The sequence below is a fragment of the Oncorhynchus gorbuscha genome, linkage group LG09 (assembly GCF_021184085.1).
Source record: "Oncorhynchus gorbuscha isolate QuinsamMale2020 ecotype Even-year linkage group LG09, OgorEven_v1.0, whole genome shotgun sequence".
Lineage (NCBI taxonomy): Eukaryota > Metazoa > Chordata > Actinopteri > Salmoniformes > Salmonidae > Oncorhynchus > Oncorhynchus gorbuscha.
The window spans coordinates 74,171,201-74,199,154 of NC_060181.1; the positions used below are offsets into that span (position 1 = coordinate 74,171,201).

General features: G+C 41.0%; 1 protein-coding gene across 1 annotated transcript in view; it reads right to left on the minus strand.

Moving 5' to 3' along the window:
• Positions 1 to 1,937: 1,937 nt before the first annotated feature.
• The window catches only part of LOC124044055 (WD repeat and FYVE domain-containing protein 2-like), a 37,905-nt gene continuing 11,888 nt past the window's right edge, over positions 1,938 to 27,954 (minus strand). The window contains exons 6-12 of the mRNA XM_046363418.1: positions 26,803 to 26,915; positions 12,615 to 12,741; positions 12,186 to 12,291; positions 11,649 to 11,750; positions 11,280 to 11,410; positions 4,484 to 4,592; positions 1,938 to 4,348 (exon numbers count right to left, since the gene is read on the minus strand). Coding sequence (XP_046219374.1) covers positions 4,319 to 4,348; positions 4,484 to 4,592; positions 11,280 to 11,410; positions 11,649 to 11,750; positions 12,186 to 12,291; positions 12,615 to 12,741; positions 26,803 to 26,915 — 718 coding nt within the window. The 3' untranslated portion in view covers positions 1,938 to 4,318. The remainder of the gene's footprint in view (positions 4,349 to 4,483; positions 4,593 to 11,279; positions 11,411 to 11,648; positions 11,751 to 12,185; positions 12,292 to 12,614; positions 12,742 to 26,802; positions 26,916 to 27,954) is intronic.

The window sequence follows — 27,954 nt, forward strand, 5'->3', positions numbered from 1 at the left end:
GTGCAAAACACAGAGACAGGAACAATCACCCACAAAACCCAACACAAAACAGGCTACCTAAATATGGTTCCCAATCAGAGACAATGACTAACACCTGCCTCTGATTGAGAACCTTATCAGGCCAAACATAGAAATAGACAAACCAGACACACAACATAGAATGCCCACCCAGCTCACGTCCTGACCAACACTAAAACAAGGAAAACACATACGAACGATGGACAGAACGTGACAGTGGAGGCAGAGAAACAGCAACAATTAGAGAAACTTATCCAGGAGAGGACACTGGAAACCTATAGTATACCATGTCTCCTAAAATAAAATTGTATATATTTAATGTTACTATAACCACAGATTGTAGTAACTGAGGGAGGTGTTTAAGAAGATGCCGCGTGTAAATCCATAACCAGGATGTCTGTATTGTGTTGTTCCTCTGTGATCCTAGGCTGAGATGGGCCAGGAGGCGAAGGAAAAGCAACAAAAGTTGGAGACTGCGATAGATAGCAATCTCCAGGAGCAGGAGAAGCTGTTGGCTAAGGGCTTCACAGAGAAGGAGCTCAGGGTATCGTGAAGGGTGTAAGCAATGGCTTTGGTAACTACTTCAACTATATAGGAAAGCCTGTGAGGAACTCAATGCGCTTGTGTTAAAGTCGCAGGTCAGATCCTCTACTCCCAAACTCAAAACAGGAGCGGTTGTCAATGGCATTACCCCTGGCTCAGACAAACGGGTGTTACTGGCCCTCCCACCGCCCCAAACACTTTGAATTTGCACAGTTGAAAACCTCCAATTGATGCTCACAATTGTTATTGCTAAGAAATATCCACATCAATATAAACACTAAACTTGTTGACCCATCATACTGTTGCAGCTACTGAACCAATCACTGATAAGGTACACTGGGGCTAAAGTAAAAGCCTCACTTCATTTGAGAATGTTCTTCAGTTTATAGCACTACATTTTTCATACAGATTATTTTTTAAATAAACTTATATTGGCTCAGCGGTATAAGGCACTGCATCTCAATGCTAGAGGCATCACTACAGACTCTGGCTCGATTCCAGGCTGTATCACAACCGGCTGTGAATGGGAGTCCCTTGGGAGGCGCACAATTGGCCCAGCGTCATCTGGGTTTGGCCGGGGTAGGCCGTCATAAATAAGAATTTGTTATTAACGGACTTGCCTAGTTAAATAAAGGTTAAATAAATCAAATTGATAATAACCGACACTCTTAGATTAGATGAAAAATACAATTCTTTATGTTTTGTATTTTTCTGTTAGAGGACTACAGTAAAACTTTAGCTCCAATACTATTGTTTTTTCTCCAAACATCTCGTCAGCAAATAAGTTTGACGATTTGTAACTCATTGTGATTGCTGTTTGAATAACCTTGCATTGACTTTCTGGACAAAGCGTGATTTATTGACAGATTGAACAATGGAGAGAGAGCTGATGAGCTGAACAACTTGTTTTAAATGAAGAATTCAGCTGAATCTCTACATGAATACTAGGCATTCACATGAAGAGACATCCTGTCTTTGTCACCTCATATACATTTTATGAAATACAAACATGAGTACATCAGCTGCAGTACAACAAGGGGAAATAAAATGATAGAATGATAAGAGCACACATCTCTACTCAGATGACCTGTACCCAGATCAGCTTTAGGATGAGACATGTAGGAATGATATTCTTAACGACTAGAAAATCTCCAATAATCTGCTGCTTGGACAAACTGCACATTAAGACCGGAGGGAAATGGCACAGAGCAGGATTAAGGAGTTAGCTACCTTGCTTTGATAAACATATATACTATAGCTCTTGATTTTCTGATTCCAGATCCTGCTTTGTGATAAACCCCCCTGGGTTACATACACACAGTACAGCACCAACCTGTGAGAATCATACTGCATGACATAAAACCGGTATGCCTAGGTGACAGACTGACAGTTCATCCATTTAGTAACACTAGTGTTGCCAATGATAACATGCTGATGAAAGCAGAGAAAGAGACTGGTATCCAGGTTACATAAAAACATAACACGAAAAACGTATTTCAAATCATATCAGCAGTCATTCAGATATTGTAAATCAGTCTTGGCTTATGAATCAACATGGAACTCATAACTTTTTGCCTCCCAACAATGATAACTGCACAGAGGTCATTAAATGAGGAAATGGATAGGAATAGTGTAATTCTCAAGTCAGTGATTGACTACTACAGTAAATAGCATTAGAGCCCCATACATCCATTCTCCACCAGTAGATATGTATTCGCTTAGGCCCAAGATATGTGTGACGGATTAATCAACATGCTACTATTCATGAAAAAGTATCATGGCTAATTATGGTTTTATAACACAAATATAAACATGCAGACAGGTTGTTGTGGTTTTACAATAGTGTCTCTGCCTAGAAAACAAATCATGTGCATGAACTTAACTGGAACAACTGTAGTTATATCCAGGATATGACACCTATCATAACCATCAATACACTTTGAGAATGTTAAAGCGTAAAAAACTATGTATCACACAAAAGTCCTGATTCATAGCCACACTATCAGTCAATGATTAATGACCTTGATGGTGTGTGTATTACACGAGATATGTCTATCTTGGAGGCTACAGTAACACACACACAGCAATAAATAAACTCATTATAACACAAATACATTTGACACACACATCCACTAACAACTGATCACCAGTCTGGTATACCCCTCACCTCAATGGAAAATAAATATTTTCAGCCTACAACCCTGTGTCATTTGAGTCTGTAGACAACATATTGTAAGTGTATGTATTGGACAATAAAAAGTGCTTTGTTATGATTTTGTTCTCTGAGAAATTGAACCGTAACAACTGAAGTGCAAATAACATAGAAGAGACTACAAGTAGTGAATCATGTTTAAGTAAGGCTGCAACATTTCTGGAACTTTCAATAAATTCCCTGCTTTTCCTGAAATTCCGGTTGGAAGGTTCCCGGAATAGGCAGGAAATCCGGTATCCAACGACCAACCACTTTTTCTGTAAAACCAGGGAATTTATTGAATGTTTCTGGAATTTTGCCACCCTAAGTCCACTACCGAAGTCAAAAGTATAGTAAGTGACATTTCAATAACTCTACAATAAAGTAAAGTAATGAACATGTTCTTTATGATTTACAATTTCAATTGGCAAGCCTAAACTAGAACTTCAGTTTGTAATACAGTATTCATAAAAAAATGAAAAACATTTCTTTCTCCAAGTCCTCTACATCTGTGGCGGTCAACCATTACCTGACAGTGAGATACCACATGTAGACTTGTTCACCAGCTGTGTGTGTATGTGTGATGACTTTCAGAGAGCATAGAAGCTATACAGTAGTGCCCTCAAATTCATCTCTGGACCTCATTGCTCCCCTATAATCAGGGACTGATTTAGACCTGGGACACCAGGTGGTTGCAATTAATTATCAAGTACAACAGGAAACAAGCAGGATTCGTAGCTCGTAGGGTAAGAGCTTAATTCCCATACATTAGGCTATGACCCTCCTGACACCAACTGAAACATGATCCACCTAGAAACAGTGGTATTTTGCCCTCTGCAGACTGCAACAATGTTAAAAACAAAGAGTCAAACCAATGAGCCTTATAAGGTCAACTTTGGGACCTTCTGTAGTTTCATGAATATATTAGAGTATTCCATCTTGCTGCTGTACATACAAGTTACATATCTAACTGGTATTCACAACCCAGGTACATTTCGTGCTTCAATTTGTTTTAGGACTATTGGTTCATTCTTTCTGTTAACCGGAGGGAAAGCTATAAGAAATTAAGAGGAAGGCACTTCAATATAAGCTATATATTTGCCCACCTAGCTGTATTTGATGTTCAGTAGGTAAACTGAGTTCCCTTTACTACAAAACTATTGTCATAAATATAATAATAAACCAAACAATATAGGGAATTATTTATGCAGCCAGTGTAAAGCTTTTCCCGTTTAGTCACCAAGAGGGACGAGGACAGGCAAGAAAGGCCTGGTGTTTCTAGGTTCTGTGGATGTTGCTCTGCTGTTGTAAGTTGTTTAGCTGTTGTTGTGGTGGTGGTTGTTCTTGTTGACATTCCCTCTTCCTCTGAGGATGACAGCCACCAGGCTGTAAGCTCTACCCTGATAGGTGGATGGAGCTCCATGTTGTAAGTTGTTTAGCTGTTGTTGTGGTGGTGGTTGTTCTTGTTGACATTCCCTCTTCCTCTGAGGATGACAGTCACCAGGCTGTAAGCTCTACCCTGATAGGTGGATGGAGCTCCATGTTGCTCCCTGTCAACGATGACCCTCAGGAGACCACTGGAGTCATGTCCCAGAGCTGTTGACACACACACAAACATAAGCTGTATAAAGAAACAGACTCCTTCATACACATATATGCACCCAAGAAAATACTTTGCATAAATGTATCCTCCTGTATTAGATACAAAGTGTCTGGTCATGTCTGTCTCACCTTGACGACTTTGTCGGCCCCAGAGGTCAGCAACCAGCCTGTGGTGGGCTCGTAGTGCATGTAAACTATGCTGTGCTTGCTGTCATGGAATGTCGCCGTGGGCGCCCGGCTGTAAGACGGGGAGGGGGGAAAACAGTTATAACCAAACGTATAGGAAAAACATTTGATGACCAGAAGATGTCCCCAACAAAGGATCACCATACCAACGTGACATCGGACCACCGAGCAAACAGAGGCCCTCTTGTCGACCCCCCCCCCCCATCTCCGAGGCAACGGCCCTATAGGCAACAGTACTCCTAGCAGCACCCCCACCCCCCATACCATGGGAAGCTCCATGGTAAGACATGTAGCTATTGAGGATGCCAGAACCTTGTGCTTTCCTAGAGCGAAAATTCATTATATTTTAGTGAAGCTTCCCACAATACAGAAGCACAATTGGCACAGCGTCATCCGGGGTAGGCTGTCATTGTAAATAAGAATTTGTTCTTAACTGACTAGCGTAGTTAAATAAAAAGGTCAAATAAATAACAAATAGCCCATGGGTCTAACTGCATCAGCAGACTCCTCCAAATGCATCACTGGCTGAAAATGTACTGTGCCTCAGTGGAAGTGGCGTTCATTTACAATTTTGACCGGTTCTGGGAGCTGAAGGATTGTTTCAGTGAGGACAGAATACATCCCAACTACGGCGGAGCACAGACTCTCTTCCAGCATAAAACAGTTGCTTATTCTGACAGTCACAGCCCAGGCCCTCATGAGTCTATCGCCTTCCCGCCACCACAGCAGCAGAAATCGGTGCTGTCTCAGGTAATCCCTACCATTATGTCACAGCGCCCTCCTAAGACTAGAGGTCGACCGATTAATCGGCCGATTTCAAGTTTTCGTAACAATCGGAAATCGGTATTTTTGGACACCGATTTGGCCTATTTTTTAATAGATTTTTTCACACCTTTATTTAACAAGGCAAGTCGGTTAAGAACACATTCTTATTTTCAATGACGGCCTAGGAACAGTGGGTTAACTGCCTTGTTCAGGGACAGAACGACAGATTTGTACCTTGTCAGCTCGGGGATTCAATCTTGCAACCTTACAGTTAACTAGTCCAACGCTCTAACCACCTGATTACATTGCACTCCATGAGGAGACTGCCTGTTACACGAATGCAGTAGAAGCCAAGGTAAGTTGCTAGCTAGCATTAAACTTATCTTATAAAAAACAATCAATCAATCATAATCACTAGTTAACTACACATGGTTGATGATATTACTAGTTTATCTAGCGTGTCCTGCGTTGCATATAATCGATGCGGTGCACATTCGCGAAAAAGGAATGTCGTTGCTCCAACGTGTACCTAACCATAAACATCAATGCCTTTCTTAAAATCAATACACAGAAGTATATATTTTTAAACCTGCATATTTAGTTAATATTGCCTAACATTAATTTATTTTAACTAGGGAAATGGTGTCACTTCTCTTGCAACAGAGTCAGGGTATATGTAGCAGTTTGGGCAACCTGGTTCGTTGCGAACTGTGTGAAGACTATTTCTTCCTAACAAAGACAGCCAACTTCACCAAACGGGGGATGATTTAACAAAAGAGCATTTGCAAAAAAAGCACAATCGTTGCACGACTGTACCTACGCATAAACATCAATGCCTTTCTTAAAATCAATACACAGAAGTATATATTTTTAAACCATATTTAGCTCAAATAAATCCAGGTTAGCAGGCAATATTAAACAGGTGAAATTGTGTCACTTCTCTCGCGTTCATTGCACGCAGAGTCAGAGTATATGCAACAGTTTGGGCCGCCTGGCTTGTTGCGAACTAATTTGCCAGAATTTTACTTAATTATGACCTAACATTGAAGGTTGTGCAATGTAACAGGAATATTTAGACTTATGGATGCCACCCGTTAGATAAAATACGCAACGGTTCCATATGTCACTGAAAGAATAAAGGTTTTGTTCTCGAGATGATAGTTTCCAGATTCGACCATAATGACCTAAGGCTTGTATTTCTGTGTGTTATTATGTTATAATTAAGTCTATGATTTGATATTTGATAGAGCAGTCTGACTGAGCGGTGGTAGGCAGGATCGTAAGCATTCATTCAAACAGTACTTTCGTGCATTTTGACAGCAGCTCTTCGCTGTGCTTCAAGCATTGCGCTGTTTATGACTTCAATCCTATCAACTCCTGAGATTAGGCTGGTGTAACCGATGTGAAATGGCTAGCTAGTTAGCGGGATGTGCGCTAATAGCGCTTCAAACGTCACACACTCTGAGACTTGGAGTAGTTGTTCCCCTTGGTCTGCATGGGTAACGCTGCTTCGAAGGTGGCTGTTGTCGATGTGTTCCTGGTTCGAGCCCAGGTAGGAGCGAGGAGAGACGGAAGCTATACTGTTACACTGGCAATACTAAAGTGCCTATAAGAACATCCAATAGTCAAAGGTATGTGAAATACAAATCGTATAGAGAGAAATAGTCCTATAATTCCTATAATAACTACAACCTAAAACTTCTTACCTGGGAATATTGAAGACTCATGTTAAAAGGAACCACCAGCTTTCATATGTTCTCATGTTCTGAGCAAGGAACTTAAGCGTTAGCTTTCTTACATGGCACACATTGCACATTTAATTTCTTCTCCAACACTTTGTTTTTGCATATTTAAACCAAATTGAACATGTTTCATTATTTATTTGAGGCTAAAATGATTTTTTACTGATGTGTTATATTAAGTTAAAATAAGTGTTCATTCAGTATTGTTGTAATTGTCATTATTACAAATAAATAACTAAATAAATCGGTCAATTAATCGGTATCTGCTTTTTTTTGGTCCTCCAATAATCGGTTTCGGCGTTGAAAAATCATAATCGGTCGACCTCTACCTAAGACTGTTACAGATGTTTATACTCCAAGATGTGTTGTCAGTCATAATCTTGTACCCATAAAGTTGATTCCCATTGTTAGCTCCATTACCGTTAAATCAAATGGGAAGCCCACTCTGGCTAGCACAAGCTCAACCAGAGCTATTAATTCAAATGTGAATTCCATAAATACGGATATTCCCTTGGTTATCAAATCAGGTAAGAGGCTTGGGATGTTGCACTTAAACGTGCAGAGTTTGATTTAAAATAAGGACCTTGTTGATATCAGTAATCTTGTGCCTATAAACCTGAATTATACTGTTAGCACAAACTGTCTGGACTATTAGGAAGCCCACTTTGTGCAGCTCACCCAGTACTATTGGCTCAAATGGAAATATCATTGACATGTCTATCTCTGAGAGTTTTTTTTTGTGCTTTCCTTGGGAATCCTAACAAGCAGCCCAGAAAAGGGCTAAAAATAGCCCACATCAACCAAATTCATAAAATCGATAACTTGCTAACAGTAAACAACATTCATATACTGGGTGTCTCTGAAACTCCCTTAGATAATTCATTTGATGACACAATGGTAGCAACACATGGTTATAACATCTACAGATGAAACAGAAGTGCCAATGGGGAAGGTGTTGCTGTATATATTCAGAGTCATATTCATGTAAAGCTTAGAGAGGATCTCAAGTCAAATGCTATTGATTTAATATAATTTCAGCTGCCTCACCTAAAGCCTATTCTTGTGGGAAGTTGCTATAAGGACCCCCGAGTGCTAACAGTCAGTATCTGGATAACATGCGTGAAATGCTTGAAAGTGTATGTGATATCAACAGAGGTCTATTCTCATCAAACTGGTTCTCATCAAGCTGTCCACTCAAGAAAGCTTCAAACTGTAACCAGTACCTGTAATCTGGTATAGGTTATTAGTCAACCTACCATGTAATCTGGTATAGGTTATTAGTCAACCTACCAGGGTATTTACAAACAGCACAGGTACTAAATCATCCATGTGTATTGATCACATCTTTACTAGTGCTGCAGAAATCTGCTCTAAAGCAGTATCCTCACCCATCAGATGTAGCAATCATAATATAGTGGCCATATGTAGAAAAACCAAAGATCCAAAGGCTGGGATTAAAAAAGTGTATAGGAGATCATACCAAATGTTTTCTAGGGATTCCTATGTTGAAGATGTAAAAAATATCTGCTGATCTGTTTGTGTTTAATGAGGAGCAACCAGATACCGCACTTATGGAATTGCTTCTTCCAGTTACCGATAAGGATTCAACCATTAAGAAACTGACTGTCAAAACTGCTAAATCCCAGTGGATTGATGAGGAATTGAAAAACTGTATGGTTAAGAAGGTCGAGGAAAAAGGAATGGCAATTAAGTCTGGCAGTCTGAGTTGTCATGTGACTAAACAAAAATAACAAACAGTACCTCGAAACAAAGATAAATGATAAAGGATGATGGTAAAAAGCTTTGGAGTACCTTAAATGACATATTAGGCAAAAAGGCACCGCTCTATCCTTCATTGAATCAAATGGCTCATTCATCACAGAACCCTCTGATATTGCCCACGACTTGAATAACTTTATCATTGCCCAAACTAGCAAACTTACATGCTGACAACAACGCTCGAGTCACGTGCGTTGCAAAATAAATGTACACATACATGTTATTCAAACATTGCACCCACACTGCTCGCAGGCGTCAGTGAGCATCTACGTGGCCAGGCGCTAAAATAGAAATTGGTTTTTCATTTATAACGCTCAATGCGTTGCAAGTCCGGCCTCTCCCATCTCCTCATTGGTGTTTAGGAGCATATACCCACGTGCCATCTCCTCATTGGTGTTTAGGAGCATATACCCACGTGCCATCTCCTCATTGGTGTTTAGGAGCATATACCCACGTGCCATCTCCTCATTGGTGTTTAGGAGCATATACCCACGTGCCATCTCCTCATTGGTGTTTAGGAGCATATACCCACGTGCCATCTCCTCATTGGTGTTTAGGAGCATATACCCACGTGCCATCTCCTCATTGGTGTTTAGGAGTATATACCCACGTGCCATCTCCTCATTGGTGTTTAGGAGCATATACCCACGTGCCATCTCCTCATTGGTGTTTAGGAGCATATACCCACGTGCCATCTCCTCATTGGTGTTTAGGAGCATATACCCACGTGCCATCTCCTCATTGGTGTTTAGGAGTATATACCCACGTGCCATCTCCTCATTGGTTTTTAGGAGCAAATACCCATGTGGGTGATTGAAAGATGAACGTAAGTCCACACTCTGGTAGGTTGTAGTAATGCTGTGAAGTTGGTTGCCAACCGCCATATAAAGTCCAAAGAAGAAAAAGAAGCCTTAAGGAAGGAGGAGAGATGACGAGAAACTAATTTGGTTGACCGTTTTATCTGTGGATTAACTGTCGGAGTTGAGGACCTTGTGCATTTCAGGTAAAATAACAACCCAATGTTTACATACCAGGATAAATTAACTAGCAACAGCAAGTTAACTAGCTAAATTGCCATAAATGTTGAATGCTTTTTGACCTGTCCCCAAATTAATATAATTGGTTCAGAGTTTGTTTTGATATTTCAACTTGCGTGTCCTGATCGCTTCTGGTGTGAGTGAACAAAATCAAAGTGCGCACAATGGCCGGTTTGGTCAGCATGTTAGGCATGACATGCCAACCTCAAACTCAGTCTTCATATTCATGCAGAACTGACCTGATAATGAAAGACAAGCATTGTAATTATGAATTCTGTAAAGTGAGTGTGGAAGAGGTGTGTGACCTCAGACCTGGAGAGAAGCAAAAATCATTCTGCTACCCAAGAATAGCAAAGCACCCTTTACCCGGGTTCAAACACCCGACCAATCAGCCTACTACCGGCTCTTAGTAAACTTTTGGAAAATATGGTGTTTGACCAGATACAATTTTATTTCACTGTAAACTGATTAACAGCAGCATGCTTTATGGGGAAGGTCGCTTAACATGTACAGCACAGAACGGTGTACAGCACTGACACACCAACACAAAAGACCAATGATTGGATGAAAGAAATGAATAAGAAGATTGTGGGGGCTGTATTGTTAAGACTTCAGCTTTCGATATTATCGATCATAATCTGTTGCTGAAAAAAAGTATATGTTATGGCTTTACAGCTATATTGTGGATAGAGAGCTACCTATCTAAATAAGTATTTTGTTTTAAAATATACTTAAGCATCAAAAGTAAACATAATTTAGTGGCAACAGTTTGGGGTAAGGCCATTTCCTGTTTCAGCATGACAATGCCCCCATGCACAATTTTTATTTAAATTTTAAAAAATGTAACCTTTATTTAACTAGGCAAGTCAGTTAAGAACAAATTCTTATTTTCAATGACGGCCTAGGAACAGTGCCTGGTTAACTACCTGTTCAGGGGCAGAACGACTTGTACCTTGTCAGCTCGGGGATTTGAACTTGCAACCTTTCAATTAATAGTCCAACGCTCTAACCACTAGGTTATCCTGCCACCCCAAAATCGAGGTCCATAAAGAAATGGTCTGTCGAGATCGGTGTGGAAAAACTTGACTGGCCACTAGGCTCTGACCTAAACCCCATCGAACACCTTTGGGATGAATTGGAACGCCGACTACGAGCCAGGAGTAATCACCCAACATCGGTGCCCAACCTCACTAATGCTCTTGTGGCTGAATGGATACTCCAATATCTATTTGAAAACCTTCCCTGAAGAGTGGAGGCTGTTATAGCAGCAAAGGGGGGGACCAACTCCATATTAATACCCATGATTTTGAAATTAGATGTTCGACAAGCAGGTGTCCACATGTCATGTATTTTTACTCAAGTACTTTACACCACTGATGTTATTAGCTTGTTTGTGCACAGTTGTGTGTTACTCACTCCTCGTCTGTGATGGACTCATGGCAGCTGTCACACACCCGCACCTCGAACTCGAAGCCCATGAGAGGGATGGTGGAGCGCTTGGCAGAGCACTTTCCACACACAGCCTGCCCACACTTCCTGCAGTGGTGCTGGGGGAGAGGAGATCGGAGATAGGCTTAGGTTGGCCCTACTCGGCTGGCAGACAATGACAATGTGCATATATCTCACTCATGTAGACTCACAAACAGGTGAGGCCACACCAGGGCTGTTTTTCTGTATTTCACCATGCCATAGTAAGAACACAAAATAGGGACTTCTCCTGCCCTTTTGTGGACAATAGGTGAACTACACCCCAGAGTGATAGTGACAGTATGGAGCCCACTGTACCTGGCGCAGGCCGATCTTCTTACTGTCCCACATCTGTTTGAAGTTCCAGAAGAATGGTTGCTCACACTTCTGACACGAGTCACTGTCCAGCCACTCTGGGGTCTGTGGGAACACACAGATAGACAGGTTGAAAACAGACCTTAAATACAGTAATTCTCTAGAATCAGCTTTCCCTTTCTCAATCCTACCTTTAACCATTGGGAGTTAATAAAGGGAACTGACCCATAATCAGTGCTTAGGTATGATCTAAGTGAGAGATGGTTAGAGCCAAACAAAGCCATAGGTAGTCTACACAGATTCAGCAAACTATCTGCCATGTTGGCACTGAACACCTCATTTGCATTCAGTACATGAACATTCAAATTTTCATTCAGTTTGTCATTCTCTCAGTCTGTGCATCTATGGCTGTGGTTTAAAGCCACTCGTTCTGTTTCAGGTCACTCTCACACCTCCCCGCAATCCGTCTCACTGCCTTGAGGTTTCTCTTCCTCCCTCCTGCTCCATCATTCTATCTTTATCAGTCCATCCCTCCCTCACCTCCTGTCTGGTCACGTCCATGTTCCAGATGACGATGCCGCCATCTGAGCTGCAGGAGATCAGTTGACGTGTGTGTGGCGCATAGCACAGGCCCTGGACTTTATCACTGCATAGTTAACATACACACAAGGATGCAGTATATAAAGCTTGATTTGATGATTACATTTCATACATTCTATCCACAAGTGCTCTTGGTTTTCCATTTTGCGTACTCAGACACCTTCTCCAACTGCATGACTGTACATGTATCAGCCTAAAGTTATGGATCATTACTTAGCAGAAACGCCCCTTAGGAGACTACTAGAGGCATTTCAACAGTTTCTAAGTCTGTATCATCCAGATGAATACACTGGGTTTTAATACTACATTGGGAGTACATTTGAAGACTATATTGGACGACCATGTTGACGTTCAGTGTGCAAGTCTTACTTGTGTCCCTGCAGTTCTATGGCGGTGCCTTTGCGTCCCCCGATGTCCCACATGATGATGGAGTGATCTGAGCTGCCAGAGAACAACACTCTCTGGGCTGGATCCCAACACAGTGCCGTCACGTTGCCTAGAGACAGCAGAACACTTAACACACATTCTGAGATCGTACTGGAGATAACGAACATTCCCAGCCTCTGGATCTTTAACTTGACCTGGTCAAGGCTGCACCAAGTGGAACAACCTAAGAAAAACAAACTAAAACGGCTCACTGAGTTTCTACTTCTTGGTAAGACAGCAAATGCAAATCCACCCCCCCATAACAGAAGGACAACTTGATTATTTACTTGTAATTTTAAAATATGGTGCAAATTCATCACGTCAAATATAAGCCAGTACGCCAGGCACCAAATACGATCCATTGTCCTCTTAACACCCACTCTCATCCCGTAGCTCTTCCACCATCCCATGTACTGTTTATTATTGTGAATGTAAATTACCACCAAAAAGTTAGAAATAGCAGAAAAGTAGGGTAAAAAATAAAAAGAGGAGAAAGAGAAAAATTATTTAAAGAAAATAGGGAGAAGTCAAAACAGGACAAAACAAGAGACGACCAGACAGGACAAGACAGGAGGGGACAACGAAGGACCAGACTAGTGGATAAGTTGCCAGTTAGAAGAGATATAGGTAGGAAGTGCCATATTTGGCGTTGCCTGGGGGCAGTGTAGGATAGAAATGGTTCCAAGATTGTGTAAAAGTCCTTCAGTATGTTATTTAGTTTGAAGATGGATATCTCCAGGGAGGCTAGGTCAGACCATAAACTAAGCCAGTGTATGGTTGAAACATTGGATCTGCTTTTCGACTTGAACAATATCCCTTTTTTTCCAGATTGTTAATGAGATCAAAATAGTCATTAAAAGAAACAGGGGTCGTCATCATAAAAATAGTGTAGTATACAGAGTGAAGGGGATGAAAACATGGTAATATGGAAGATGACAGACAATGCTGAGAACTTTTTTCCAATAATTCTCAATACATTTACATTTAAGTCATTTAGCAGACGCTCTTATCCAGAGCGACTTACAAATTGGTGGGACAAAGCCAGAACGCATGGAGATGAGTGTCGGGAACATCTTTTTGGCAGAAAAAAACACAGAATCAACAAGCCCCATCAGCCACCAAGTTCCATAGATATTGTGTAATTTATGTAGGACTTCGTACGGGATAAGTTAAATGTTCTTATTATATGAGATGCTGTGGGCGGAGGTAAATGCGTTCTTCTGGGCTTCCCTGTTAAGGGAGATGTCCAAATCGCTGGTTCCATTTCTCTAGGGAGGATAGAGCATCACCTACTCCTGTCAGTTTTTTAAACATTTTGGAAGTAATATTTATTGAACTCTGGTTGTCTAAGAGCAATCGGCTTAGCTCCGAGATATGTTAATGCTTCGGATTGAATTGCAATTTAGATTTAAGTAGCTGTTTAATCTGTAGGTACTGAACACTTGAGGAGCTATTCAAATGAATCCTTTTCTGTATCTATACTGAACAAAAATATAAAACGCAACATGCAACAATGTCAACGATTTTACTGAGTTATAGTTCATAGGAGGAAATGAGTCAATTGAAATAAATTAATTAGGCCCTAATCAGTAGATGTCATGACTGGGCAGGGGCGCAGCCATGGGGAGCCAGGCCCACCCAATCAGAATGAATTTTTCCCCATAAAAGGGCTTTATTAGAGACAGAAATAGTCCTCAGTTTTATCAGCTGACTGGGTGGATGGTTTCAGACGATCCTGCATGTGAAGAAGCCGAATGTGGGGGTCCTGGGCTGGTTACATGAGGTCTGCGGTTATGAGGCCAGTTGGACATACTGCAAAATTCTCTAAAACGGCGTTGGAGGAGCGATATGGTAAAGAAATTAACATTAAATTCTATGGCAACAGCTCTGGTGGACATTCCTGAAGTCAGCATGCCAATTACATGCTCCCTCAAAACCTGGAGACATCTGTGGCATTGTGCTGTGTGACAAAACTGCACATTTTAGAGTGGCCTTTTATTGTCCCCAGTACAATGTACACCTGTGTAACGATCATGCTGTTTAATCATCTTATTGATATGCCACACCTATCAGGTGGATGGATTATCTTGTCAAAGGAGAAATGCTCACTAACAGGGATGTAAACAAATTTGTGCACACAATTTGAGAGAAATACACTTTTTGTACAAATGGAAAACTTCTCGGATCTTTTATTTCAGTTCATGAAACATGGGACCAACACTTCACATGTTGCGTTTATATTTTTGTTCAGTACTTAAATGAAATGTCCTTTATCAAGTAACTTGTCCATACTTCCAGTGTATTTAATGTGAAGGGATTGGAAAAGGGCAGTTTTTCAACAGATTGAAAAATATAGGGAAGATCTTGAATCTTAAGTGGTTTTACGCGGGAGTCTTCTATATCAATCCAGGAAGGTGAGTTTACAGCCATTTGGCTGTTATTCATTCAAAGGCCAAATAATAATTTAGAAAGTCTGGTGCTACTAGTCTGCCTTTGGGTTTACAGTATTGTAATATAGTAAGTTTAATTCGGGCCTTTCTCTGTCTCCGATAAAATCTTGAGATTTTATGAATGGTTAAGGGTATCAAACCATTTCTGTAGGGGGGGGGGACTGGAATCATTTTAAATGTATTAATATGACCGGCAAGAGACAGAGGAAGAGGTCCATCTTTCGAGATCTTCGACCAATTTCAATAGTTGAGGGAAATTATATTCAAACATTTTATCTAGCCTGTGTGGTACTTGTACTCAGAGATATTTAATGCCTTGAGGAAAAATAATCTCCTTCTGCTCAGCAAAGAAGGAAAATAAAATAGGAACTTGAGAAAAATGTCAATGCTCTTGATACCCTCCTTGCATCCATTCAAACCAATAATATTCCTAAGCGACTATTACAGGCCAGACTGAAACTTAATTAGCAGTTTCCCAGAGTAGCATTGGACATTTGGGACATCAAAGATGCATTACCGATGAAAAGGTCTATATGGGAATACGCTTTATGATGAGGTGAGAAATAGGTATACTCTCTCATGTCTGGATTGAAGAGGTGCCAAATATCCACCATATCTTGTTCTATCATGTATCCTTTAATGGTCCTGGGGCGCTTGTTGAATGCATGTGCCATGGGCTCCTTTTAACTAGTGGGTCAAGAACAGTGTTAAAGTCCCCAATTAGAATTCTTGTAAATACTTGAAGATTAAATACAAAAATCGAGGACAGCCAGTCCAGTATTGGGACAATATAAATTCAGTATGGTGTATGATTGATTGTACCATGAATTAAGATAAGCGCCCTTCAGTCTTTGAAAAAATATTATGAGTTTAAATAGTGTTTATTTTTTTGAGGATGGCAACCCCTCTGCTCTTGGGAGTTAAAGGAAGAATAGTAAAATTGGCTTATTCACTTTATTTGTAATTTTTCATGTTCAAGGTCAGTTAAATGTGTTTCTTGAAATAATGACTTGAACTGCCTGAGAGGGGAGAGGATTCTCAACCATTTTTTGGGGGGGTGAATTTATTCCTCTAAAGTTCCAAGAGGATGCAGTTAGAGTTGCATCACTCAGTTTAGGTTGGCATTCAAATATATGTGGTATTAATACAGTATTATACATGTCTATGATCGTCAATGTAAATGTTGCTGAGAATATGGCATACCAGGGATCCCATTAATCTAACAGGCAGTTTGATCAGGCAGCAGCTAGAGAGTAAGACAAAAAAGGATCGACCTTCGAAACATATAAAGCACAACCAATGACATACCCACATTCAGTAAGCAGGACAACAGAAAATAAATACAATGATGCATTGAATGAATGTTGAAAAAAATTAAAGTGAATTGCCTCTCTAGGCCACTGGGGGTTTACGCTCATGTAAATCTCTTAAGGCATTCTTGAGCACCCTCGTGTTAAATTCTTACTTATGTTCAGGGCAGTTTAACAGGCAGATAATTGCATAATGGCAAACGTGTAATAGGGTTGAATGGCGAGAACCCGGTTACCGAGATTTACCACCCAAAACCACTCCCTTTTCCCGGAATAAATAACTGAGAGAAACATGTAAAATATAATAAATTATTTATATGAACAGCATGGCGTGGAAATGGAAATAAATGTGGCTTCTCTACCACCTCTGCATGATGAATCAACGCTCAGAGTGGGGACAGACCCATCTCAGTATGGAGCGCAGTTCACAATGCATGTAGACCTATCATCTCATCATGGTAACTTTTTTTTCTTGCGACAGGTATGGCCTGCATTTGCTGCAACATAGCCTATGTATGTTACAGTAATATAAAGACAGAATGTGTGTCTTACTTACCCATCTCCAAATCAAATCAAATTCTATTTGTCACATGTGCCGAATACAACAGGTGTAGTAGACCTTATAGTGAAATGCTTACAGCCCTTAAGCAACAATGCAGTTTAATAAAAATACAAAAGATAAATAAAAGTAACAAATAATTAAAGAGCAGCAGTAAAATAACAAGAGAGAGGCTATATACAGTGGGTACTGGTTAGTAGAGGTAATTGAGTCCTCAACTGGCAGCGTCATTAAATAGTACCCGCAAAACACCAGTCTCGACGTCAACAGTGAAGAGACTCCAAAAAAAGAACAGACACTGGACTGTCACGTCTTTATTTTAGTTGGTCAGGGCGTGAGTTGGGGTGGGCATTCTATGTTGTTTTTCTATGTTTTGTTTTGTTGTTATATTTCTGTGTTTGGCTTGTATGGTTCTCAATCAGAGGCAGGTGTCAGTCGTTGTCTCTGATTGGGAGCCATATTTAGGTAGCCTGTTTTAAATTGTGTTTTGTGGGTGGTTGTATCCTGTGTTAGTACCATACGGGACTGTTTCGGTTGATTGTTTGTATTTTTGTTCAGTTGATTTATTAAATATATCATTATGGACACTTACCGCGCTGCACATTGTTCTGATCCTTGCTACTCCTCCTCTGAAGAAGAGGAATTCCGTTACACTGGACAGAGGAACTGCCTAGAAGGCCAGCATCCGGGAGTCACCTCTTCATTGTTGACGTTGAGACTGGTGTTTGCATTTAATGACGCTGCCAGTTGAGGACTTGTGAGGCACCTGTTTCTCAAACTAGACACTAATGTACTTGTACTCTTGCGCAGTTGTGCACCGGGGCCTCCCACTCCTCTTTCTATTCTGGTTAGGTCCAGTTTGCGCTGTTCTGTGAAGGGAGTAGTACAAAGCCTTGTACAAGATCTTCAGTTTCTTGGCAATTTCTCGCATGGAATAGCTTTCATTTCTCAGAACAAGAATAGACTGACGAGTTTCAGAAGAAAGTTATTTTTTTCTAGCCTGTAATCGGACCCACAAATGCTGATGCTACACATACTCAACTAGTCTAAAGAAGGACAGTTTTATTACTTCTTTAAACAGAACAACAGTTTTCAACTGTGCTAACATAATTGCAAAAGGGTTTTCTAATGATCAATTAGCCTTTTAAAATACTAAACTTGGATTAGCTAACACAACGTGCCAATGGAACACAGTAGTGATGGTTGCTGATAATCGGCCTCTGTATGCCTATATAGATATTCCATTAAAAAATCAGCCATTTCCAGTTACAATAGTAATTTACAACATTAACAATGTCTACACTGTGTTTCTGATCAATTTTATGTTATTTTAAATGGACAAAAAAAGTGCTTTTCTTTCAAAAACAAGGACATTTCTAAGTGACCCCAAACTTTTGAATGGTAGTGTGTGTATATATATTTTACCCCAAAAACATATGGGGGATTGGAAATGCAGACAATTACATTGATGGAAGCAACAATCTGCAATATCAAAGCTGATCCACCCATGGAAAAAAACAAACATTTTATACAATAAGAAATACTAAAAATACAAAACAAAAAAAATGTAGTACCGACAATCTGCAAAGGCAGATTAGCCACTCGTAGCCGGATCCTCACAAGGCAGCCCAATCTCCTTCCACAAAACCTCTGTCTATTTCTCCTGCAAATGACGGGGATGAGGGCCTGTTCGGGTGTCCTGTTCGGGTGTCTTAAGTCCCTCTTGTCCGACTCATTTAAGACAAAGTATTCGTCCAGTTCAAGGTGAGTAATCGCTGTTCTGATGTCCAGAGGCTCTTCTCGATCATAAGAGATTGGAGCAGCCACATTATGTACAAAATAAGTTACAAACAATGCGAAAATCAAACAAAATAGCACGGTTAAGAACCCATGAAACGGCCTTCCCCTCCGGCGCCATCTTAATCTCCATCTGGCTTTCAGGGTTACCTTGTTTTTCAATTGTAAACGTAATTTTTTTAAATGTAGCTGCAGAGATTTAAAATAACCTTTCACTCGAATATCGTCGGTTTAAATCAGTGCACAAGTGAGCCCCCTCCAGCAGTCTCTCTCCATCAACTCCATTCAAATTGCATCCAAAATAATTTATCCTGTTCTAGATTGATATACAGTATAACCCTATACTAGAGGTCGACCGATTAATCGGAATGAGCGATTAATTAGGGCCGATTTCAAGTTTTCATAACAATCGGTAATTGCCATTGTCGGACACCGATTATGGCCGATTACATTGCACTCCACGAGGAGGCTGCGTGGCAGGCTGACTACCTGTTACACGAGTGAAGCAAGGAGCCAAGGTAAGTTGCTAGCTAACATTTAAACTTATCTTATAAAAAATAATTCATATTAACATAAATCACTAGTTAACTACACATGGTTGATGATATTACTAGTTTATCTAGCTTGTCCAGCGTTGCATATAATCGATGCAGTGCCTGCCTGTTAATTTATCATTGAATTACAGCCTACTTCGCCGAAAAAAGCACTATCGTTGCACCAATGTGTACCTAAAATCAATACACAAGTACATATGTTTAAACCGGCATATTTAGTTATTATTGCCTGCTAACATGAATTTCTTTTAACTAGGGAAATTGTGTCACGTCTCTTGCATTCTGTGCAAGCAGAGTCAGGGTATATGCAGCAGTTTGGGCTGACTGGCTCGTTGCGAACTGTGTGAAGACCATTTCTTCCGAACAAAGACCGTAATAAATTTGCCAGAATTGTACATAATTATGACATAACATTGAAGGTTGTGCAATGTAACAGCAATATTTAGACTTAGGGATGCCACCCGTTAGATAAAATACGTAACGGTTCCGTATTTCACTGAAAGAATAAACATTTTGTTTTCGAAATGATAGTTTCCAGATTTGACCATATTAATGACCTAAGGCTCATATTTCTGTGTGTTATTATATTATAATTAAGTATATGATTTCATATTTGATAGAGCAGTCTGACAGAGCAGTGGTAAGCAGCAGCAGGCTCGTAAGCATTCATTCAAACAGCACTTTCCTGCAGCTCTTCGTTTGCTTTTTTACATGGCAAATATTGCTCTTTTACTTTCTTCTCATACACTTTGTGCATTATTTAAATCAAATTGAACACATTTCATTATTTATTTGACACTAAATTGATTTTATTGATGTATTATATTAAGTTAAAATAAAAGTGTTCATTCAGTATTGTTGTAATAGTCATTATTACACACACATATATACAGTAGGGAGAACAAGTATTTGATGCACTGCTGATTTTTCAGGTTTTCCTACTTACAAAGCATGTAGAGGTCTGCACTTTTTATCATAGGTACACTTCAACTGTGAGAGACGGAATCTAAAACAAAAATCCAGAAAATCACATTGTATGGTTTTTAAGTAATTAATTTGCATTTTATTGCATGACATAAGTATTTGATACATCAGACAAGCAGAACTTAATATTTGGTACAGAAACCTTTGTTTGCAATTACAGAGATCATACGTTCCCTGTAGTTCTTGACCAGGTTTGCACACACTGCAGCAGGAATTTTGGCCCACTCCTCCATACAGACCATCAGGTTTCGGGGCTGTCGCTGGGCAATACGGACTTTCAGCTCCCTCCAAAGATTTTCTATTGGGTTCAGGTCTGGAGATTGGCTTGGCCACTCCAGGACCTTGAGAAGCTTCTTACGGAGCCACTCCTTAGTTACCCTGGCTGTGTGTTTCGGGTCGTTGTCATGCTCGGAGACCCAGCCACGACACATCTTCAATGCTCTTACTGAGGGAAGGAGGTTGTTGGCCAAGATCTCACAATACATGGCCCCATCCATCATCCCCTCAATACGGTGCAGTAGTCCTGTCCCCTTTGCAGAGAAGCATCCCCAAAGAATGATGTTACCATGATTGTACTCATCCTTCTTCTTCCTCCAAACACGGCGAGTGGAGTTTAGACCAAAAAGCTCTATTTTTGTCTCATCAGACCACATGACCTTCTCCCAATCCTCTGGATCATCCAGATGGTCATCGGCAAACTTCAGACGGGCCTGGACATGCGCTGGCTTGAGCAGGGGGACCTTGCGTGCGCTGCAGGATTTTAATCCATGACGGCGTAGTGTGTTACTAATGGTTTTCTTTGAGACTGGTGATCCCTCACCTTCCTCATGATCATTGACGCCCCACGAGGTGAGATCTTGCATGGATACCCCGACCGAGGGTGATTGTCATCTTGAACTTGCTCCATTTTCGAATAATTGCAACAACAGTTGTTGCCTTCTCACCAAGCTGCTTGCCTATTGTCCTGTAGCCCATCCCAGCCTTGTGCAGGTCTACAATTTTATCCCAGATGTCCTTACACAGCTCTCTGGTCTTGGCCAGTGTGGAGAGGTTGGAGTCTGTTTGATTGAGTGTGTGGACAGGTGTCTTTCATACATGTAACGAGTTCAAACAGGTGCAGTTAAAACAGGTAATGAGTGGAGAACATGAGGGCTTCTTAAAGAAAAACTAACAGGTCTGTGAGAGCCGAAATTCTTTTTTTGGATGATCCAGAAGAAGATTGGGAGAATGTCATATGGTCAGATGAAACCAAAATATAACTTTTTGGTAAAAACTCAACTTGTTGTGTTTGGAGGACAAAGAATGCTGAGTTGCATCCAAAGAACACCATACCTACTCTGAAGCACGGGGGTGGAAACATCATGCTTTGGGGCTGTTTTTCTGCAAAGGGACCAGGATGACTGATCCGTGTAAAGGAAAGAATGAATGGGGCCATGTATCATGAGATTTTGAGTGAAAACCTCCTTCCATCAGCATAGGCATTGAAGATGAAACGTGGCTGGGTCTTTCAGCATGACAATGATCCCAAACACACCGCCCGGCCAACGAAGGAGTGGCTTCGTAAGAAACATTTCAAGGTCCTGGAGTGGCCTAACCAGTCTCCAGATCTCAACCCCATAGAAAATCTTTGGAGGGAGTTGAAAGTCCGTGTTGCCCAGCAACAGCCCCAAAACATCACTGCTCTAGAGGAGATCTGCATGGAGGAATGGGCCAAAATCCAGCAACAGTGTGTGAAAACCTTGTGAAGACTTACAGAAAATGTTTTACCTCTGTCATTGCCAACAAAGGGTATATAACAAAGTATTGAGATAAACTTTTGTTATTGACCATATACTTATTTTCCACCATAATTTGCAAATAAATTCATGAAAAATCCTACAATGTGATTTTCTGGATTTTTTTTCTCATTTTGTCTGTCATAGTTGAAGTGGAACTATGATGAAAATTACAGGCCTCTCATCTTTTTAAGTGGGAGAACTTGCACAATTGGTGGCTGACTAAATACTTTTTTGCCCCACTCCATAATTGCACACATATATACATAAAAAATGAAAATCTACCGATTAATCGGTATCAGCTTTTTTTTTGGGTCCTCCAATAATCGTTATCGGCTTTGAAAAATCATAATCGGTCGACCTCTACCCTATACAGTGCATTTAAAAAGTATTTTTAGACCCCTTGACTTTTTCCACATTTTGTTTTGTTACAGCCTTATTCTAAAATTAATTACATTATTTTTTCCCCCCTCCTCAATCTACACACAAAAACCCATAATGACAAAGTAAAAACAAAGGAAATGTCCGTAGAATTCCAAGACTGGATTGTGTCGAGGCACAGATGTGTGGAAGGGCACAGAAACATTTATGCAGTATTGAAGGTCCCCAAGAACACAGTGGCCTCATCATTCTTAACTGGAAGAAGTGTGGAACCACCAAGAATCTGTCCTAGAGCTGGCCGACCGGGCCAAAATTAGCAATCGGCGGAGAAGGGCCTTGGTCAGGGAGGTGACAAAGAACCCGATGGTCACTCTGACAGAGCTCTCGATTCCCTCTGTGGAGATGGGAGAACATTCCAGAAGGACAACCATCTCTACAGCACTCCCCCAATTAGGCATTTATGATAGAGTGGCTAAACAGAAGCCACTCCTCAGTAAAAGGCACAACAGCCCACTTGGAGTTTGCCAAAAGTCACCTAAAAACTCTTCGGACCATGAGAAACAAGATTTTCTGTTTTGATGAAACCAAGATTGAACTCTTTGGCCTGAATGTCAAGCGTCACGTCTGGAGGAAACCTGGCACCATCCCTATGGGGAAGCATGTTGGTGGCAGCATCATGCTGTGGGGATGTTTTTCAGCGGCAGGGATTAGGAGACTAGTCAGGATCAAGGCAAAGTTGAACGGAGCAAATTACAGAGGTCCTTGATGGAAACCTGCTCCAGAGCGGTCAGGACCTCAGACTGGGGCGAAAGTTCACGTTCCAAAAGGTGAACGACACTAAGCACACAGCCAAGACAACACAAGATTGGAACATGTCTCTGAATGTCCTTGAGTGGCCCAGCCAGAGACTGGAACCTAATCGAACATCTCTGGAGAGACCTGAAAATAGCTGTGCAGAGCTTGAGAGGATCTGCAGAGAAGAATGGGAGAAACTCCCCAAATACAGGTGGTCCAAGCTTGTAGCGTCATACCCACGAAGACACGAGGCTGTAATCGCTGCCAACATGTGCTTTAAAACTAAGTACTGAGTAAAGCGTCTAAATACTTATGTAAATGTGACATCAGTTTAAAAAAGAACATAAATTTGCAAAAATTGCACAAAAAAAAAGTTTTTGCTTTGTCATTATGGGGTATTGTGGGTAGATTGATGAGGGGAAAAAACAATTTAATTAATTTTAGAATAAGGCTGTAACCTAACAAAATGTGGAAAAAGTCCAGGGGTTTGAATACTTTCAGAAGGCACTGTGTCCTAGCCTACTCTTTCAGGTAATAAATTCAATGTGTTAGCCTTATGTTGAGCTAATTTATGATGTGTTATGCATGAAAAGCCTCTAACTTATAGCCTCTGTCTCTTGCGCAATACTCAAGCACCTGTGCTTCGCTGGCCTCTCCTTAAAAAACACTCCTTAACTCGGAGTCCCATGCAGGAACAGCTAGACTAGAATAGCTTGCTGGACATAATGTCTTTAGCATTTCTTATACCAATAGACTATTCGAGAAGAGATGCAAGCTGTTTTTTGCTGAATGTTAAATACAGCAGTCAATAGAACTCATGGGTAGTTAGAAAGAAGAGTGAACGCACGATGGCAGTAGGCTATAGCAGTTATTTATTCAGACCCATAACCATTCAATCTTCGTGAAGAGAAGTGAAAGCCTTCTGCATCCAATACTAGTTCTATATTATTCAAAGAACCCATTAGAATGATGATAAGGACAACGAAATGTATTTATTAAATGTTGAAAGCGAGGAAAGAATGAAGCAACAGAGAGAGAAAGGTAGGCTAATAACAGAGGAAATATTATTAAATATTATGAAAGGTATAAATGAGTCAGCCTATTAATTATACAAATAGGCCTTACTATACACTGCTCAAAACAATAGAGGGAACACTAAAATAACACATCCTAGATCTGAATGAATGAAATATTCTTAAATACTTTTTTCTTTACATAGTTGAATGTGCTGACAACAAAATCACACAAAAATTATCAATGGAAATCAAATTTATCAACCCATGGAGGTCTGGATTTGGAGTCACACTGAAAATTAAAGTGGAAAACCACACTACAGGCTGATCCAACTTTGATGTAATGTCCTTAAAACAAGTCAAAATGAGGCTCAGTAGTGTGTGTGGCCACCACGTGCCTGTATAACCTCCCTACAACGCCTGGGCATGCTCCTGATGAGGTGGTGGATGGTCTCCTAAGGGATCTCCTCCCAGACCTGGACTAAAGCATCCGCCAACTCCTGGACAGTCTGTGGTGCAACGTGGTGTTGGTGGATGGAGCGAGACATGATGTCCCAGATGTGCTCAATTGGATTCAGGTCTGGGGAACGGGCGGGCCAGTCCATAGCATCAATGCCTTCCTCTTGCAGGAACTGCTGACACACTCCAGCCACATGAGGTCTAGCATTGTCTTGCATTAGGTGGAACCCAGGGCCAACCGCACCAGCATATGGTCTCACAAGGGGTCTGAGGATCTCATCTCGGTACCTAATTGGCAGTCAGGCTACCTCTGGCGAGCACATGGAGGGCTATGCGGCCCCCCAAAGAAATGCCACCCCACACCATGACTGACCCACCGCCAAACCAGTCATGCTGGAGGATGTTGCAGGCAGCAGAATGTTCTCCACGGCGTCTCCAGACTGTCACGTGCTCAGTGTGAACCTGCTTTCATCTGTGAAGAGCACAGGGCACCAGTGGCGAATTTGCCAATCTTGGTGTTTTCTGGCAAATGCCAAACGTTCTGCACGGTGTTGGGCTGTATAAGCACAACACCCACCTGTGGACATCGGGCCCTCAAACCACCCTCATGGAGTCTGTTTCTGACCGTTTGAGCAGACACATGCACATTTGTGGCCTGCTGGAGGTCATTTTGCAGGGCTCTGGCAGTGCTCCTCCTGCTCCTCCTTGCACAAAGGCGGAGGTAGCGATCCTGCTGCTGGGTTGTTGCCCTCCTACGGCCTCCTCCACGTCTCCTGATGTACTGGCCTGTCTCCTGGTAGCGCCTCCATGCTCTGGACACTACGCTGACAGACACAGCAAACCTTCTTGCCACAGCTCGCATTGATGTGCCATCCTGGATGAGCTGCACTACCTGAGCCACTTGTGTGGGTTGTAGACTCCGTCTCATGCTACCAGTAGAGTGAAAGCACCGCCAGCATTCAAAAGTGACCAAAACATCAGCCAGGAAGCATAGGAACTGAGAAGTGGTCTGTGGTCACCACCTACAGAACCACTTCTTTATTGGGGGTGTCTTGCTAATTGCCTATAATTTCCACCTGTTGTCTATTCCATTTGCACAACAACATGTGAAATGTATTGTCAATCAGTGTTGCTTCCTAAGTGGACAGTTTGATTTCACAGAAGTGTGATTGACTTGGAGTTACATTGTGTTGTTTAAGTGTTCCCTTTATTTTTTTGAGCAGTGTATTTCAAAATGAAAATCAAATTCACTAGCCTATACTTGTACATTTGTAGGCAGTGTGTTCTGTTCTACTTTATCATGGTTTGAACAATGTGTGTATGTGTTTCAATCCATATAATACAGCATGTTAATGTAGGGCTCATAAATGTATTTAATATATGGATCATCAGACTCAGGTAGCATCAGGTTTGAATTTTTATGCTGATCAAAGCCCTAACAAACCCAGACATATTTATATGCTTCATAATGCTTTGAATGACACTTCCGGTGTTGTTGGGAAATACTTGGTGACCCAGGAGAAAAGTGATTTATTCTCAGGATGGAACATTTGTAAAATACAGGGAAAATATTCAACACTAATGTGCAACTCTACTGATAAGAGACAGGCCTAGAATAGTGGTGCTGTCAGCAGTTGTCAGTCACAAGCTTTTTTGTCAATATAGGAAGTAGGAGATGTGACTATGCTACAACAGCTGACCCCAGATCAGAACATAGGGTTTGTAAATAGCTGTGAGGGTTGTCCTCCGGGGTGTATATCTCACACAGCTCATTAGCTCTGTCACTGCTGGCAGGGGATCAAGTGGTCGGGAGGGACAGTCAGTGGGTAACAGACCTACTTGTAAAATCTACATGATTTTTCCAGACCTGGGTTTAAAATAGTATTTGTGTTTTCTTTCAAATATTTAGGGTCACTTAATTTGGTTTCCACTGCGTAATGAACCACTGGAGTAGTCCAAAAAGGGTGAACCCCCCCAGCTGGAGTTTTAAGGCTGGTGGAGGATGGGATAGTAGAGGACGAGTGTTGTGTTCCAACGTGGGATGTAATTAGTACCTGTGTGTCCTTTGAAGGTGGTGACCAGACTACAGCTGTCCTGCTCCAGCTTCAGGATGGTCACCTGACCAGAGTGGTCACCCACAAAGGCGTGCCTTGTCTCCACATCAAACCTGGGAGACGTTGTGTCAAGGACAGTCTCCAGCAAAAACACGACAGTGGCAATGACTGATTAAAGAGGCAATCTGCAGTTGCTACATTCATTTTTGGCTTTATAAATGTACCCATAGATTATTGAAGAATATAACGTATAAATGCCTCATGACCTTAGTTCAACTGTCGTACCACATCAGAACTGAAAATAATGAGCTTGTTTGACTCCAATGTTAGTAAATTTAAATGTTTTTTTAAAAGAACATAGTTAAAACTATAATTGTGATATCATTAATGGTCAGTCCTTGCATCTATACCACTGTCTATGAATTTGAGAATAGTTAAATTTCTAATCTTTTACCTAAACATGGGCGGGAAAATACTTTGTTATCGTTTAACTACGGATTGCTGCTTTAACTGAACAATTTGCATCTGAGCAACTTCACACACATTTACTCTATTCTCAAAGTGTTACCTTGTTGAAACCTACTGGATCTGATCTGTATGTGGTTCATTCTAGTCAGAGAAAGGTTGACTGCATATCCAACAAAAACTAAAGATCCCATTTCAGTAAACTTACCACAACAATCAACTGTTCATTAGCTACAAAATCATATATACTTAGTCTCTGAGCTCAAGAGTCCTTTCAGTGACCTTCTGAGGGCGCAGCCAGGAACACAGTTCTCCCTGTGACCTGTATACAAGAGGCCAGAACAATAACAGCCAGAGAGAAAAAAAAGACAAATCTTCTCACTTAGCATAATGTCATTTCTCCTTCTTCTGAAAAAGGTTGCTGTACTAATCTGACCCTAGGCCAACTCAAAACTGTGGCTGTTATGGAGAATTAGCTGGATGACATACTAAAGAAAATACACGTTCCAAGTTGATTTCTTTAAATTTCAACTATTTTGGACAGTGCCTCCTTTAGGTTTGCAAGTCAAACAAAGCAAAACAATGGCTGCCATATGAATGATGTCAGCTGAAATGCAACGCCGTTTTGCTTTGCTATATTTAACATGGGAAGTGTTTATCCCTGGCTTTGAAGAAGCAGTCAGTCTT